The sequence below is a fragment of the Engraulis encrasicolus genome, chromosome 4, assembly GCF_034702125.1.
Source record: "Engraulis encrasicolus isolate BLACKSEA-1 chromosome 4, IST_EnEncr_1.0, whole genome shotgun sequence".
Taxonomy (NCBI): domain Eukaryota; kingdom Metazoa; phylum Chordata; class Actinopteri; order Clupeiformes; family Engraulidae; genus Engraulis; species Engraulis encrasicolus.
In genome coordinates, this window is record NC_085860.1 from 9,586,030 (window position 1) to 9,603,561 (window position 17,532).

The following is a 17,532-nucleotide window of genomic DNA, read 5'->3' on the forward strand; positions in this document are numbered from 1 at the left end:
GCGCAGAGATTTACACGCTTGTTTCATTCCACTGATGTGATTCATTGTTGTTGATGTATTGCAAGATCACCTCTCACATTTGCATTCATGTGTGCACACATCTCAAGGAGAGTCATGGCAATCTGAGTGGAGGGCTTCTTACACACAAGAAGGCTATTATATTATTGCTCTCTGAAACTCAAAGCAAAGACGGATAAACAAAAGTTAAATGGAGAGAACATTAATAAAATACACATGAAAGGGAGATAACATTAATAAAGGAAAATTATGAGCAGAGATGTCAAAAGTAAAAGTAAAGAAATAAAGAATAAAAGAATTCTGTTTCCTTCCAACACGTTATCTTATATGAGTAGGCTAGTCAGCTGAATCTGCACTGATTGGATCAAGTTTGTGGTGGGTCCTTGTTAGGTTTTTAGTGTTTTTCAGTAACAAAAAAGTCTATTGGGTACAATTGAGGAAATGGTGTAACAGGTATGTGATACAATGTATTGCACTTACACCATGATTTTTTCAACTTTTACTTTTAGTTTTGACTACTCTGATTATGTGTGAAATAACTGAAAACATGAATTTAACATCTCAGTTGAACAGCTTATGCAAAGAGAAGACATGTAAAGATCATGAGTTACAGTGTTATAAGGTTCTTAATTCCCACAATTTTCACTCTAACCTGGGCCAGAAATCTTAAGTGGATTTCACTCCTGCTTGAGTCCAGCACTCCTCCATTAAACCTTGACATTTGGTCATTTGAGCTGGATCATGCCGCTCACAATCTGCTACATGTGCACCCCCTTCCAGCAGACTAAATGACGCTCACCCATGGGCACCTCCCACCCCCCACCCCAGTTTTACAGCTCCTACGCTCTCTCCCCTCCCCATGACAGACGCCAGCCCTCTCCTCCGCGTATATCTGTTTAACATTCGCCATTGATCCCCGTCAGGCCTTCATTGGCAGGACTAATTTATTTACGAACTTGTCATTCCAAATAATTGATTGAGATGTCCTTCACCGCACGCCGGATGGATGTAATGATATGCAAAGATAAAAGATTTTCTCATTATTGTAGGGGTAATGTAATTGCGACGGGCCTCATGTATGTGTGTGTCGCGTGTGTGTTGAGTGCTTGTGTGTGTGTGTGTGTGTGTGTGTGTGTGTGTGTGTGTGTGTGTGTGTGTGTGTGTGTCTGAGCGTGTGCGTGTGTGTGTGTGTGTGTGTGTGTGTGTGTGTGTGTGTGTGTGTGTGTGTCTGTCTGTCTGTCTGTCTGTAGTGTGTCTGTAGTGTGTGTGTGTGTGTTGTACAGGAGAGAGATCAGAGGTGGTGTTACCTCCTGCCCTCCCCCGTCTGTCTGGCTCTCCTGAAATGTTTAATTAGAGATGCTGTAATGAAATTCCGGCTCCCGGACATGGCGTGTCGCTCCAAAACATGGACCACGGGGGAGCTGGCATTACTAGCTCAGACTAATGTCCACGCATGTAGTGCTCCTGACCCTTATCGAACAGCCTTCAGGGCATGTTGCTGCTGCTTCACCACTGCGACAGATGGGATGGGTTGTTCTTACACTTGTACACTAGTTTATACTATTTTACACTATTCAAAGGCCCATGTTACATTAATTGGGTATAGTCCCTTTATAGGGCATTTGGTTGTCCACCCTTATGAGAGGCATGGCAGGAGCATCTGCAATGGCTGTGCAAGTTATTCAATATATAGTCACTTTCCCTATAAAGGGTTAAGAAAGTATGAAACAGCATATAACATTGTGTGCATGCACTGTGTCATACAGTTAGGGTTAGGAGGTTGTGCATGTACAGTGTAGGTCCAGTGATGTTACATGTTGCTACTTGCAGACTTCAGCTACAACTCTGCGACATGCCACATGCAGAAGTTCTCAGACGACACTGCAATTGTGGGGTGTATCAGAGATGGTCAGGAGGAGGAGTACAGGGGACTGGTTGACGACTTTGTGGGATGGTGTCAAAACAATCAGCTGCACCTGAACACCACCAAAACCAAGGAAATGGTAGTTGATTTCAGGCGCTCCATCCCACCCTTGGTGCCTGTCTCTATTGGGGGAGAGAAAGTGGAGACTGTCAGCACTTACAAGTACCTAGGAGTGCACCTCGACAATAAACTGGACTGGTCCACAAACTCAGATGCACTCTACAGGAAAGGCCAAAGCAGGCTCTATTTCCTCAGAAGGCTGAGGTCCTTCAATGTCTGCAGCCGACTTCTGCTTATGTTCTACCAGTCTGTCATGGCCAGCGTGCTCTTCTTTGCTGCGACGTGCTGGGGAGGAAGCATCAGGAAGAGAGATGCTGGACGCCTTGACAGACTGGTGAGGAAGGCGGGATCAGTGGTGGGCATGGAACTGGAGACACTCACCTCAATAACCGAGAGCAGAACACTGAGCAGACTAGACTCTATTATGGACAATCAGCATCACCCCCTTAACGCCACCTTCACTAACCAACTGAGTCTGTTCAGCCACAGACTCCATGCTTTCACCTGCAGGACTGACAGACTAAGGAAGTCCTTTGTCCCATGGGCAATTCAGCTGTTTAACAACACACAGAAGGACACTAAGAAGAACATCATCATAGGGGACTGGACTGCCTGAGATGCCAGAGCTGGCCCAGCCCGGGAAACCTCTTGGTGTGTGTGTGTGTGTGTGTGTGTGTGTGTGTGTGTGTGTGTGTGTGTGTGTGTGTGTGTGTGTGTGTGTGTGTGTGTGTGTGTGTGTGTGTGTGTGTGTGTGCATGTGCGTGTGCGTGTGCTGTCCAATAACTGCACTAAGGAACTTTTGACCCTTGACCACTGGACATACTTGTTTTTCCTGCTTACCACAAGCAAAGACTGTGATCTGTCGGAGCTGGCCCAGTTACTGGGGAACCTCTTTGTGTGTGTGTGTGTGTGTGTGTGTGTGTGTGTGTGTGTGTGTGTGTGTGTGTGTGTGTGTGTGTGTGTGTGTGTGTGTGTGTGTGTGTGTGTGTGTGTGTGTGTGTGTGTGTGTGTGTGTGGTGTGTGTGTGTGCTTGCCTAAAACACTTACCTGTACTTTACTGTGACATTGTAAGAATGTTCAACCCCTATCATACTCTGTACACTGCCTACTTCTACATACTATACTATATCATAGATGTATCCATCAACACTTGTTGTCTACCTTAACTGACAGAGTATGTTTTTTTTCTGCTTTGGTCTATCCCAACTCACAGAATGTCTTTTTGCACAATTACCTTTTCTACATTTATCTCTATTATTTTATTTTATTTTCTCCACCCTGATGACTATTCCTGTGTTTATTTTTGTCTTGAAATGTCCATGTGGGCTTTTGTGTATTTGTGTATTTATGTAAGCTACTGGATACCTGAATTTCCCCCTGGGGATCAATAAAGTTACTCTACTCTACTACTCTACTCTACTCTACATGTATAGATTCACTAAAAAGGAAAGCATGAAATAGAGTGTTACCAATGGGGGGTTGAAATGTGAACACTATATTACACTATTCAACCTTTACAGTAGCCCTAAGTCTGAGAACCCTTTGAGACTAAAAGGAGAATTATGATTATAAAACTACTAGGCTTACTGATCAGTGTGTGTTTGTGTGTGTGTGTGTGTGTGTGTGTGTGCGTGTGCGTGTGTGTGTGCGTGGGTGCGTGCGAGAGCGAGAGAGAGAGAGAGAGAGAGAGAGAGAGAGAGAGAGAGAGAGAGAGCATATGTGTGTGCATGCGTGTGTGAGTGCACGCGTGACGTGTGCATCAGTGTTTGCTCAATAGAAAAGCCTGGATGAATTGATCATGCATGTCAGGTCAAGAGAGATCTCAGGCCAGAGTATTGCTGATTGGGCAAGGCCAGCAATTCTTGCTTGGCACCTGGTCATTGTGAATGCTGCTATTCAACCAGCTTCACTCTTTTGATGTTTGAATTGGTGGCCAAACCAGGCTTTCTTACAAGCCCATCGGTGTAGTGCAGTTAGGCTACTGTATGCCAACATTGAAGTGGTCTACTGTAGTATAGGCTTTGAATTTGGTTCTTCTCCTCATATACTGTATGCAGATTATGCCAAACGTCGTGAGTCTAAACAGTCATCTTAACAAAGGGGTTTAGTCTGGTACCGCAGTTGTGATGCATGGTTGATGGTGATGATGACACTTAATAACTGTGATGACTCCATCTTCCAATAGCTCCCTCGTTAAATCACGTGCTAGCGCTCACTCCTTGCTGTATCTTCTGCACGCATAGGTGATTAGTTGGCGCGTGGCGCTCCCAGGTCAAACATATCTCACGTCATATTATCTCACCGCTCACCGGATTCCTCAGCGTCGTCCACTGCCTCCCAGACATTGTGTATATCATCTGCAAATAGCTTGGCTGCCATGTTTGAGGCTGACACTTCATCGCAAGGGGGAATGATCGCTGTTCTTGTGTGATTTATACACATTAGAGAGACAGTTAATGAACATGTCGCGCCTGGAGAATTATTCAAGGACTTGTTGAGCTTCGGGGGTTGCCTTATCGTCCTTGCTGCCAAGAATGAAGTCATGGCGATATGATCCGCTGTTATGATAGGGTCTTGTCACATGTGCGCGTGTCAAGGCTTGGGATGAGGAGAGAGGCTTTGCATGCATGGTTTGGCATGCTTACATCTGGGCTGTGCACGCGCACATACTTTCCCCTCTTTCATTTTAGGGCCAAAGTGTTTTTACCCAAATACCCGCCACTCTGTGGCGTACAGGGGTACTGCAAAAGAACAGTATGCAACATTGTCTATTCAGGAGCACTGTCAGCTGATAAGTGGTGAATAAATTACCTACATCAATCTTATCATCACATCCAAGGGACTTGTACACAACTAAACTTTTTTTAAAGTCCAGCTGCGTACACCTAGGCCTACTTTGGATGCCAAAGGAATGAGAATCTTCAGAGGCATAGCCTACTAAAATAAGCAGTCAAATTCTAAAATCTAAAAATGTCTATGATAGGCCTATATAGGCTACAGTTTACAGTATATAGGGAAGTCAAGTCGATATTTCATTGCATCCCCCACAACGGCAGCCAATCACAATTGTTAATTGATATTTTATCCTCGTGAAAAAATAACGGCGTGGAAAGAACCTAATACCCTACTGAAGTATTAGGCCCACTGACGTTCTACGGTTTTAGGAAGCAATATTTTGAAATCAGTATATTGGACATGACAAAGGCCACTGCCATCCTGTCAAAACTAGTAATATTGCTGCAGGCCTACTGTAGTTTTTTCTTGAGCTAAAGTTTTCAATCACCTGCAACGTCTGTATAAAAAGAAGGCAATCCGCACACTTCAGGTCTATAGACTCCACAATTGCAAGTCAAGTAAAGCTTCTTTGCACAAAAATAGACCTGAAGTGTGCGGATTGCCTTCTTTTTATACAGAAATTTCTACTGAATCCTGCACCTTCTAAACAGATGAGCGGTGGCCTATCACAACTTAAATCACCTGCAACGTAAAAGCACATTTCCTTTCCACAAGTTGAATACGCATGGCCTCAGGGTTGTACTCAGGCAGTCTCCTGCTCAATAAATTGTAAGCCAGGAACAAGCACTAGGTGGCACTGTTGCATTACAAGTGACTGCTGTGATACAACCTAGTGATGACTTGTCTTTTATTTTATTACTTTCTTTGTGAGCAAGCTTGGCACTGGCATCCTGGCAACATTGATAATCCCATTTGCGAATTAAGCACAATTTCACGGACCAGCAATCGATAGAAACATCCATATTATTTTATTTATTCACTGTCATCAAGGACATCGCTTCTGTTCTGCCAAGGCTGAGTGAGATAGTCTTGTCACGTGGCACTGAAGAATGCAGTCCAATGGCACAGCGCAGAGAGCTCAATAAATTGTGCCTCAAGTCGACACAAATTCCCCATCTGCTTCATTATATGATCTGCCTTGCTGGAATGACACAAATTGAAGAAAATCTTGACTAAGGCCTTGAGAATGTGAAAGTAAAAAAAGAGAATCAAACCTTTTCCCCACAGATTTGGCACGAACAAGTTACATTTACCAGTGTCATCAAACAAGCTGATAGACTCCAAATACATTCACGGTACCTTTTCACACTTCACAATTACAATCTTATGATACAAATACAATTAAACAATGACTGTATGCCAAACAAACAATATTCAAAGACATACTGAACAAAAATCAACATAATATGTACAAAATACAGAATTTTGATTCGCATTTGGCACAAGGTAAACCAAGTGAAAACAAAAGACCAGAGTTGTATAAAGTAGAAGTAGAAGTACTCTTACAAATGTAATCACAATACTATGGGTATGATATTACTTAGTTTCAACTTTGTAATATCATACTATTAGTGCTGCAATTACATCTGTAGGATTACTTCTACTTCTACTTTATACAACACTGCAAAAGACCAAAGGCTTTGTCATAAGTCATCATATACAGCATTTATCATTTGACATCAGGTGACCACTTCATCTCCTGAATCTCTTCTCTTTTTCTGACATGCACACACATGCACACACACACACACACACACACACACACACACACACACACACACACACACACACACACACACACACACACACACACACACACACACACACACACACACACACACACACATATGCACACAGACACACATTCTGTCACTTACAGTTTTGGCCAGCCCTGGGACAAAACCATCTGAAAGGGCCCCCATCTCAATACATAAAGTGTGATGGGGACTTGACCCCCACCCCGTCTCCACTGCCATAGACGTGTCCCCCCTGTTGGCATGCCTGCACCAACACTTCACTTGTAGAGAGTTTCTTGTGCACAGTCCCTGGTGCTGAACAAAAAAATTACGTATTTTTTTGAAAAAAGGTTCGCACACTGCTTTGGATTTTTTTTCTTCTTTTTATTCATTCATTCAATTGAATGAAAAAAAGAAGAAAAAAATAACTTAAAGAAGAAAAAAATCCAAAGGAGTGTGCAAACCTTTTTTCCAAAAATGCACCAACACTTCACCAATCACTCCAGCATGGCGGAGGCCAGTCCTGTCTGCCTGAAGGTCTCGGCCACCTGCTTGGAGTGCTGTATCTTGGCAGCCAGGGCCTCCAACACGTCGTTCTGGTCCAGAGCCGTAGCCGTGCGGTAGATGAAGGTGCCCAGGGCCTCCAGCCCCCGCATGCCAAGGTTCACCCCGCAGCCTACGAGGAGAGAGAGAGAGAGAGAGAGAGAGAGAGAGAGACTTTGCAACCTTTTCACTGACAAACGTTCTGTAGGAAACACTGCTAGTATTTTATACACACTGTAGTGATGTATACACAGGCTCAACCCACAGCCTCTCGGGTGTCAGTGCAGGTCAGTCTCCTTCACCTTAACCATCCCAAACCAAGTGTAATTTGGTGGTAGCATATCAGAAAAACTTTCTCCCACAGCCTCATACAAATGTGATTGCAACTGAGCTGTCAACCTTGACCTTTAGCTCCATGTTTTTGCATTTGTGCTCCTATGCCGGAGGGTTGTTGTGAGTTTGTGGGTTCAAGGCCCAGGTGGTGGACTGAGCAAGATGTCTTAGGTCAGGGCTTCCCAAACTTCACCATGACAAGGCCCCCGTTACATGGGTCGTGACATGTGTCAGCCACACTATTTTTTTCTGTGCATTCCCTTTCACAATCATAGCCTATGTCTGTGTGTCAGGGTCCCATTCGGATATAAAATAACAGTAATAATAGTAATGTACAGAGATGCAATAGATTATTATAATACAGTTCTTAACTAATGGGAATACTGTTCAGCTATTTTTTGTTTATTTTTATGTACATTAGTTATTCAATTTTTAATTTTGTTTTGCTATACTTTCTCTTCCAACTTGCCGTGGACGCCCTAGCACCCCTCCGCGACCCCCCAGGGGTCCCCGGCCTGCACTTTGAAAACCACTGTCCAGGGTTACAGTGGTGCCGTGATCTGGAGGGGAGCAAGGTTTAGGGGGACCTTCAGCTTTAGCGGACCTTTAGAGTGGTTTTTACACCTGCTCCCATGTGGGAGGGTTGTTGTGAGGTCATGAGTTCGACCCCCCCGGGGTGGTGGATTGCTGAGGATGACCTCAGTTACACAACCACAGTTGCAGTTGACTATACAGTTGATATGACATGGAGGTTCACCAAGCCTTTAGGAACAGAGTACAGAACAGCGGAGATCTGGCATCTGGCCTCCCAAACCTACACATTATCACTGTAACTTAAGTATATCACGAAAGTGAATACACCCCTCACAGTTTTTCAGATTTTTGAGTATATCTTTTCATAGGAAAGCATTACAGAACTTTCACTTTGACACAATAATTAGTGACCTTTTAACAACTTATTTAACCACTTACATTTCTTTTTCACTCAGAAAAAAAACAAAATACAGCCATTAATGTTTGAACATGTACTCACAAAAGTGAGTACACCCCAGATTAAAATCCGGTAGAGAAGGGGCTGTGTTGGCTCGAATCGTCTCGAAATGAAACGAAATGAAAAGGGATGAAAAGGGAGGTCATCAGTGTACGTTTCAACCTTTCTTCGCATTGAATTTTAACATTTTGAGTCTGCATCTGGCTTAAATACATTGGTGTGAGATTTGAATGCAATCCTATGGAGAATATCATGATCTGCTTCAGTAGTCACAGTGCATGTTGACATGCATGTTTCTTTTAGGCGTATTTCAGATTACTAATGTTGACAGCATCCATGCATCCCTAAACCATGTCAGTCCCACTACCATGCTTGGATTTTGATAGGATACACTTGTTTTGTAAAACTCACTTGTTTACCACCACAAATGCTTGACACCATCTAAAGTATATTTGTTTATCTTGGTCTCTTCAGATCACACGACATGGTTCCAGTGATCCATATCCTTGGTCTGTTCATCTCTCTTGAGACCAAGATAAACAAATTTGCTTTAGATGGTGTCAAGCATGTGTGGTGGTAAACATGTGAGTTTTACAAAAAAGTTTATCCTCTCAATAACCAAGCATGGCAATGGAACTGACATGGTTTGGGGATGCATGAATGCTGTCAACATTGGCAATCTGAAATACACCTAAAAGAAACATGCATGTCAACATGCACTGTGACTACTGAAGCAGATCAAGATATTCTCCATAGGATTGCATTCAAATCTCACACCAATCTATTTAAGCCAGATGCAGACTCAAAATGTAAAAGTTCAATGCAAAGAAAGGTTGAAACGCACACTGATGACCTCCCTTTTCATCCCTTTTCATTTCGTTTAATTTCGAGACAATTCGAGCCAACACAGCCCCTTCTCTACCGGATTTTAATCTGGGGTGTACTCACTTTTGTGAGTACATGTTCAAACATTAATGGCTGTATGTTTTTTTCTGAGTGAAAAAGAAATTTAAGTGGTTAAATAAGTTGTTAAAAGGTCACTAATCATTGTGTCAAAGTGAAATTTCTGTAATGCTTTCCTATGAAAAGATATACTCAAAAATCTGAAAAACTGTGAGGGGTGTATTCACTTTCGTGATATACTGTAAGTATCTACTTACCCATACACTGCCAAATAAGAAAAGTAAGTGGAAAGGCAAAAACAAAAAATAAAAAATAAAACTAATTTACAATGCATTGGGGTAGGCATTCCCAATAACACACATGCAGTATATACAGACAGTACAGTATAAGCTGTCTCAATTTAACCCAAGTCAAAGCAAAAAGACTACATGACAGAGTTCAGTCAACATATATTTTTAGAGTGCAACTGCGCTTTCAGGGAGAAGTGTTTGAAGAGCACAGCAAACCAATTCCATCATCTTCCTCTAAAACCAAACACCTTCTTCCGTAGGCTATTCACCACACTCATGGCCAAGTCCACCAAGCACCCACAGCCTGCCCTTAGGAGCCTGTTTCTCTCTAGGTTTAGAGGGAAGACCATCCATGGCAACGAAGCACACACTGCATACACATACAGACAGTTCGATATACTTAAAGCAACACTATGCAGTTTTTGTTGACCTCAAAATGATTAGTGACAATAACAGTTTGCGAAACCATTTCTGTGTCTCATCAACCCGTGGCAGGTTTTAAAGTTCACAGGAAGCATCCATCCACCCATCAGGAAGGATCGGACATGTGATGAGATAATCCAGACTCTTTGCATGACATGAAACAAAAGTAAGAGTCTGGTTCGCAAACTTTTTTTCTGCTGCGACCCCTTTTTGGACATTAGAATGGGACGCCCTACACAGATTTGGCACAAAAGAATTACATTTACCAGTATCACAAAGCTGATAGACTCCAAATGCATTCACTGTACCTTCACACTTATCAATTACAATCCAATTATACAAATGCAATTAAACAATGACTGTATGCCCACGCCCACCCTCCTCCACTGTCTCTCACCCCCAAGGGGGTGCTGACCCCCAGTTTAGGGACCGCTGTCTTCCAGAGTGGAAGCAGCGATACAGAGACAGAGTTGTCTCCTCCAAACGTATTTAGTGCCATCATACTGCAGATCCTGGAGGGAAGCAAACGTGAAAAAAAAAGAATCGCCTTTCACCTTGTTAGCAGTTGATGAACCGCTGAAGCGATTTCGGAAACATTATTCTAAGGTTGTAAAAAAGCCTCTCCTACTTAAAAGTGTTGCTTTAACCCTTTGAGGAGTAAGGACTTTCCCCAGGTTCTTCTAGAATTTTACTCGAACACTCTACAGTGCCCATAGAAGTCTGTGTTAAAAATGTTGCAAAGCCCTTATGACATCATAATGAGAACTGAAAATTTGGGCAAAATTCTAATCACATATTTGTGATGGTACTCCTCAAGCTACCACAGCCCATCTTCTATCTAGTACTTCACTCAAAAGTGCTGCCTCTGCAGGCTGTGCATTATCTAATGCCCATCAGCAGCCTCCGTAGTCTACACTGAGCAGTTGCTCACATCTCCACAAGTGCATCTGGAGTACATCTCTCCACACACACAACTCCTCTCCGCTCCTCTCCTTCTCCGCTTGCCTGTCTCCCCGTATCTGATCCTGGCTTCCCTCCTACATGCCTAGCTGCATGTTTGCATCCTCACTCACTCGTGTTGCACTTGCTTGGCTTTCCCTTCCATGACACTTGTGTCTGGGCCCTCATGTTCCTTGGCCCTCAGCTAACTTGCCACTTGCCTGCCTTCCTTCCTCGCCTGCCAGCCTGCCTGCCTGCCTGCCTGCACACAAACCTACTAGCACGTCTTTAATTACTCCGCGTGGTATACGGAGTCTTAAAAAAGGGGCGCACTCTAAAACCTGGCACTGTTTCAGCTCCCGCTTTTGACTTCCCCTTCCCTGCAGCACGGCACACTTCACATGCTATTAGAGCCTGTCTGAAAGGGGTGAGTCACAATGGCAACCTGAGAGAGAGAGAGGGAGAGAGAGAGAGAGAGAGACAGACAGAGAGAGAAAGAGAGAGAGAGCGGGAGGGAGAGGGAGAGGGAGAGGGAGCGGGAGGGAGAAAGAGACACCAACCGCTACGGCTGAAGAGCCCGGGGGTGCTGCTTCCTAATTCAAAGACAGTGAAGTGTGATGCTGACTGAGAAGGGTAAATTGGCACAGTGCTGCTGGCAGAGTCTATGAGCAAATGAACAGGAAGGAGTGACAGGCAGGAGAGGGAGAAAGAGAGCGAGAGAGAGACACTTGAGGAGTGCGAGAGATGGAGGGGAGGGAGGGAGACAGGCGGACAGACAGACAGAGAGAGGTATGTTGGCGCACACTGGTGGGCGAGAGCGGAGGAGAAGGCCTGCCAGCGAGCCCGATTGCCAGCTTCTGATTGGCTGTGAGGACAAGAGCGTTTCATAACAGTGTCACCGCGGCTCCCATCTACTCCGGTCGTCGGCCTGCCAGCCAGCCAGCCAGCCTGCCACTTCCTTAGCACGCTATCTACAGTATATACTCCTTCTCAAGTCAACTCGCACACTGACACTTACTGTCAGGGCTGCTGCTGTTCTTGCCATGATGCCCATCATACAGCGGTGCCAATGAGAGTGCACTGTAACCAGGGCCGGACTATCCATAAGGGCCAGTGGCACAGTGCCCAGAGCCACCAGCCATTTACAGCCAGATAAGGGGCACCACATGACACAAACTTGTCAAATATTGCTCATAAAGGGGGCACCCATGAGGTGTAGTGCCCGAGAGCACCACAGAGTGTTAATACGATCCTGATTAACCCCTTAAGACACGGCATTATAAATTAGCTGTTACCAGAATGGCAATGACCAAGTCGTAATGTATAACTAAAGGCCCTGTGCACTGTCATAGCAGTGTAGTACTATAGTAGTTAACTTTCAATGTCTATTACAGCGTGCCACAGGAGGTACGGCGTGCATTAAAGGGACAGTTTGGTCAATTTCAACATGCAGTTGTATTGCTCACGCTACCCTTGACTTGTCTGTACCTGGTGATGCCACATTTTTCGGCTCAGCCCTTTCCGAGATATGAGCAATTCTAATGGGGGCAGCGTTTGTTTACATTTTTAAAAAATGAAACATAGGCCAACTCCAAATATTTTCCCAAAAGGTACTGCTGTTTGCTAGTTGTCTGCTGATGTTTTATAACCTTTTGGATGTTTTTGGGGATAAATAAAAATGTTTTTTTGAAATGTAAACAAAGAGCTGCCCCCATTACAATGACCAGGATCTCGGAAACGGTTGAAGAAGAAGAAAAAAAAATCTCAGGCACTGACAAGTCCAGGGTAGTATGAGCATTACAACTGCATGTTGAAATTGACCAAACTGTCCCTTTAAGGGGCTACGTAACTGTCAATGACAGGTGCTTATGGCATCAAATGGCAGACGGAACACTATAAGTTGCACATCAGGCTAAAGCCAGGCTCAAACTACACGACTAGCGATTGTGTGTCCGATTTTGGCGTCGGGGTGCACTGCACACTAGAAGAGAATCGCAACTGTCAATCTTGTCGCTGCTCGCAGCCACCGAGACAATGCCCGACGTTATATTTCCTGTCGCAAATATCAAGCACTGTTTGATTTCTACGATTTGCGATTGGCGACTCTTTGAGCTGCCAAAGTTCTATCTTAGAACGTCGCTCACGACGAGGAAATCTTTCCCGACAATCCTGGGGTCCTGGGGGGTAACGTTCCAGCGATTGTCGTAAGGGGGGTTTTCAGCCGAGAATCGGCGCGATAGTCGTGTAGTTTGAGCCAGGCTTAATGAGACATAATAATAAAGACACCACAATGCAGAAGTCATAATGTTAAGGCATAATTCAAATGAACCATAGTTAGTATATTTGACAAAGAACCAAAAATAACTGTAGATATTGATGCCCCACTCCTCACCATTTGAAACTCCACATGATGCCCCTCTTTACCCATCTCTAAATGGTGCGTTCTTTTTCGAACAACCTCTGGCTTGACAACCTACTGTGCTTGGACTTGGCTGTAAGAAGGCCTTGTGGAGGAAAAAGAGACAAAGATGTTGTGAGCTGAAACCTTACATCAGGGGTGTCAAACATAAGGCCACACACACACACACACATACACACATTTACAAAACACAGATACAAAGACACACACACACACTCACACACTTATAGAATACAGATACAAAGACGCACAAAGATGTCAGCGGCAGCGCACACATACAAACGGGAAGACTCTTGTACCACTTTTGTTCTCTTCTTGCTCATCTATCTCTCTCTCTTGCTCTCTCTTGCTCTCTCTTTCTCTCTCTCTCTCTCTCTCTCTCTCTCTCTCTCACACACACACACACACACACACACACACACACACACACACACACATACTCTCTCTGTCTTACGTTCTCTCTGCCCCCCAAACAATGTTAAAGAAGCAATAATGTTTCTTTTACATAAATACCAAAATGTAACATGCACACATGTCGCATGCACACACACACACACACACACACACACACACACACACACACACACACACACACACACACACACACACACACACACACACACACACACACACACACACACACACACACACACACACACACACACACACACACACACACAGTTTAGTACTTTTATTTGGATCGCAGCACATTAAAAGTTATACAGACCCAAATACTGATGGAAATCAGAAATCACAGAGTTGCATAGATATGATCATGTTGTTATTCAGTCCAATATTTATGGATAAATATGGCATCTCTGTCTCCAAACGGACAAACTGCCTATGATGGCAGAGATGGAACAGTATTTTGCCAGTGTCTTTGCTGTTGTTTTGCGCAGTCCAGACAGTTGCAGTCCTGTTAAGACAAGTTTGTGTAGCTTACATGCCCAAGGCTCCCAAATACTAAAACAACTAATCTGCATTGGTACCCAAGGCCCACAATGGTATCAAGTATTGGCTGATATTTCAACATTTTAGAGTTAAAACATATGTCCATATACAGGTCAAAAGAGCATCCTATTTCTATAAGTGTTACAGTTCTATTGTCTTCATTAATGATGGTTATGTCAGGGCTATTTGGAAAGTTATACACACTCACTCACACACGCACGCACGCACGCACGCACGCACGCACGCACGCACGCACGCACGCACGCACGCACGCACGCACGCACGCACGCACGCACACAAAAGAATGAGGGTCAGTAAGTCTAAGGACTGGGTGGATGATGGATGGAGCATGCTGCCATGTATTTTCTGCCTCCAGAAGCACTCCCACAAAGGCCCATGCAAGCCCTGGGCTTTTCTCTACACGGCTCGCTCATCTTAAAGGCCTCTCATAAAACTCTCCCACAGATCCTTCTATTTCCAACTGTGACTCAGCCGCATGTTGGCAGAGACATCTCTTACTTGGCCCAAATGTCTTTTTTTTCCCTTCCTTGCCACGACAAAAGCCCCAAAATAACCTCAAAGCCAGCCTCAAAGCTTGGTGAACCATCACAACGAAATCAATTGAAGACAGTGTCAAATGCTTGTACGCATGTCACTGCTTGAAAGCCTATGTCTAGATCCGGATACTACAGGTACATGGTGATTGTAACAGCAGGGAGTGCTATTTAAGGGAGTACTGTTGTGGGTGAGACAGAGATTTTGCAAGATCCTTTTGGAAGATGTAATCTTTTTTCCACTATCAGGTATTGCATATCTCCAGTAACACCTCAGCTAAAGGAAATCATTAATCATTAGGCTTACAGGACGCAGGAAGACAGACATTCCATTGCACTTAGCTGATGCTTTTATCCAAAGTGACTTATTACATGGTATTGCTTGTCATCCCTGGAGCAAACTGAGGTTAGGTGTCTCACCCAAGGGCAATTCAGCCATTCATCTTTCTGCTGAGAATTGGATGCAAACGTGCAACCCTCTGAACTGCCTGACCATTGTCTAGATGTTGTTTAGATGTATCTGGTTATTTTGAAAACGCATCAGATTTGCCCTCTCAATTACAGTTTCCTTTCAAAATGTCCCTTTTAGGGGGCTAAAACACACCTGTCTTAATGTTTTTTTTTCCACATCGTGTTTATAAGTGAAGAGATTTAAAAAAAAATATTCACATTTTTTAAAATCTGCATACACGTAAGCAGTGCCTGAGCCACAGCTGCCCCCAGCAGAAAATACTCTTTAAATTTTACATGCGAACTGGGAAGTTGCCTGTTAGAGCGGCCAGTCAGCTTCAAAGTAATCTAAGTTGCTTGTCTGACGATATTAATTTTATTACTACAACAGCGTGGAAACCCTCCCTGAAATCTTTGCCTGAATTTGGGAACAAACAAACCCAGAATAGGGAGGGGCAGCAATGCTAATTAGACAAACCAAAATGGCTGTTTGTTTACAGATCCATCATGTCAACGCCACATGAGAAATCAATCGTCCCATCAAACTTGAGGTAGTATTTTAAATAGTTTAGACAAAGAGAGTAGAGTAGAGTAAGATGATTCAGGCCCATACATTTCCTGGATCCATGTGATGTCATGTGAATGCCTCTTTAGGAGACCGGTTTGGAACGATTCGGTTGAAAATAAATGGCGTTCCTTTGACACTGTAGATGGCGGTAGCGCACATCATATGCAAGCCATCACCAAATGCCAAAGAAAAAGAAGAAGAAGGAGGGCACAACGCCCCCTTAGGAGACCGAAGTTGAGTTTGAATCATCTCACTCTATACACATACTATGAAAATCTTTGGTCTAGATAAACCTCCCCTACGAGAGAATGAACAGACAGTTCTCGGGATCTCACTTGGCAAACGGAATCTCACTTGTGATATAGTCTGGCAATAACCCAGATACTAACCTCAAACCCTAGGAGTACTAGCCTCGCGACGCCATCCTCTGTACTCCACCTAAAGATTTTGGCTCCGCACATCTGGCAAAAGCCTCGAGCTCGGTTCTCTCAGTGTTTCGCCAATCAGCAAACAGTTGAGAGTGGTGACGTAGAACTCACCCGCGAGCTCCGTTACTGATTGGTTAAGGTAACTATATTCACACTTTCGTTTTGTTATTTGTATGCTTTTGCGACGCTATAACGTAACAGGCATGCTAATAAAGCACAATATGGGTTTGGGTTTGCGTTTGGAACTTCAATTCATTTAAATGATAGAGTAAGATCAGACCATCTCCCATCGTCCACGGAGACGGATTCCTCATGGCTTTTGCCAGACTGATTGCCGGAGTCAACAGTCGGCTATTCGCCCAGGCTATAGGAGTACCCCTACCGAGGCTCAATGTAATGGCTTTGTAGTGCAGTTTGCAGCGTACAATATGACGAAAGTACTGGACACCAGATGGACAGATTGGGGCAGCCATGGCCTAATGGTTAAGGAGATGGGCTTTAGATCAGACATTTGCAGGTTTGAATCCCACCCTTCCATTCCCTACTTCACTCCATGGCAAGGGACCGAACCCCATACTGCTCCAGGGACTGTATGCAAAACCTTGTAAATAATTATAGGTCACTTAGGATAAGTGAAATGGTGAATGGTCACCGATCATCTGTTTAGAAGGTGCAGGAATCATTAGAACTGTTTGTAGGCCTATGTACTCTGCCTGACGAAGGTCTAGCACTGAAAGCTTGCAAGTCCAGTAAAGCTGTGCACAAAAAAGATTAAGAAGTGTGCGGATTGTGTCCTATTTTTTGTACAGTTTGCTTAGGATAAAAGTGTCAGCTAAGTGTAATGTAACCTAATGTACAGTAATGTATAAAGTGCTGGACACTGGGCGGTCTCACCTGTGTCGAAGTTGAGCACGCGGGCCGCCTCTCCCTCCACGGTGACGGCCACGTTGTCCCCCTCGATGTAGGCGGCGCTGATGCGCCTGTGCGACAGCATGATCTCAAACAGCTTCCGGCTGCACTGCATCCGGTGAAGCGTCAGCTCGCTCAGGCGTGGCTCGATGTCCGTCTTATAGGCGTTAAACGACTGGTGGAAGATGTTCTTCATGATCTAAGGGAGGAGAGTAAGGATTTAGAGAAGATTTAGTGAGAATTTAGGAGTGTGAGTCTCTGTGACCATGGCTGCGTGCGTGCGTGCGTGCATGCGTG

The 17,532-nt window shown here is 44.2% G+C and overlaps 1 protein-coding gene across 1 annotated transcript in view; it reads right to left on the reverse strand.

Annotated features, from left to right (window-relative positions):
• Nucleotides 1-5,743: 5,743 nt before the first annotated feature.
• The window catches only part of si:dkey-234i14.6 (uncharacterized), a 38,720-nt gene continuing 26,931 nt past the window's right edge, over nt 5,744-17,532 (reverse strand). The window contains exons 4-6 of the mRNA XM_063196643.1: nt 17,221-17,434; nt 6,999-7,210; nt 5,744-5,939 (exon numbers count right to left, since the gene is read on the reverse strand). Coding sequence (XP_063052713.1) covers nt 7,032-7,210; nt 17,221-17,434 — 393 coding nt within the window. The 3' untranslated portion in view covers nt 5,744-5,939; nt 6,999-7,031. The remainder of the gene's footprint in view (nt 5,940-6,998; nt 7,211-17,220; nt 17,435-17,532) is intronic.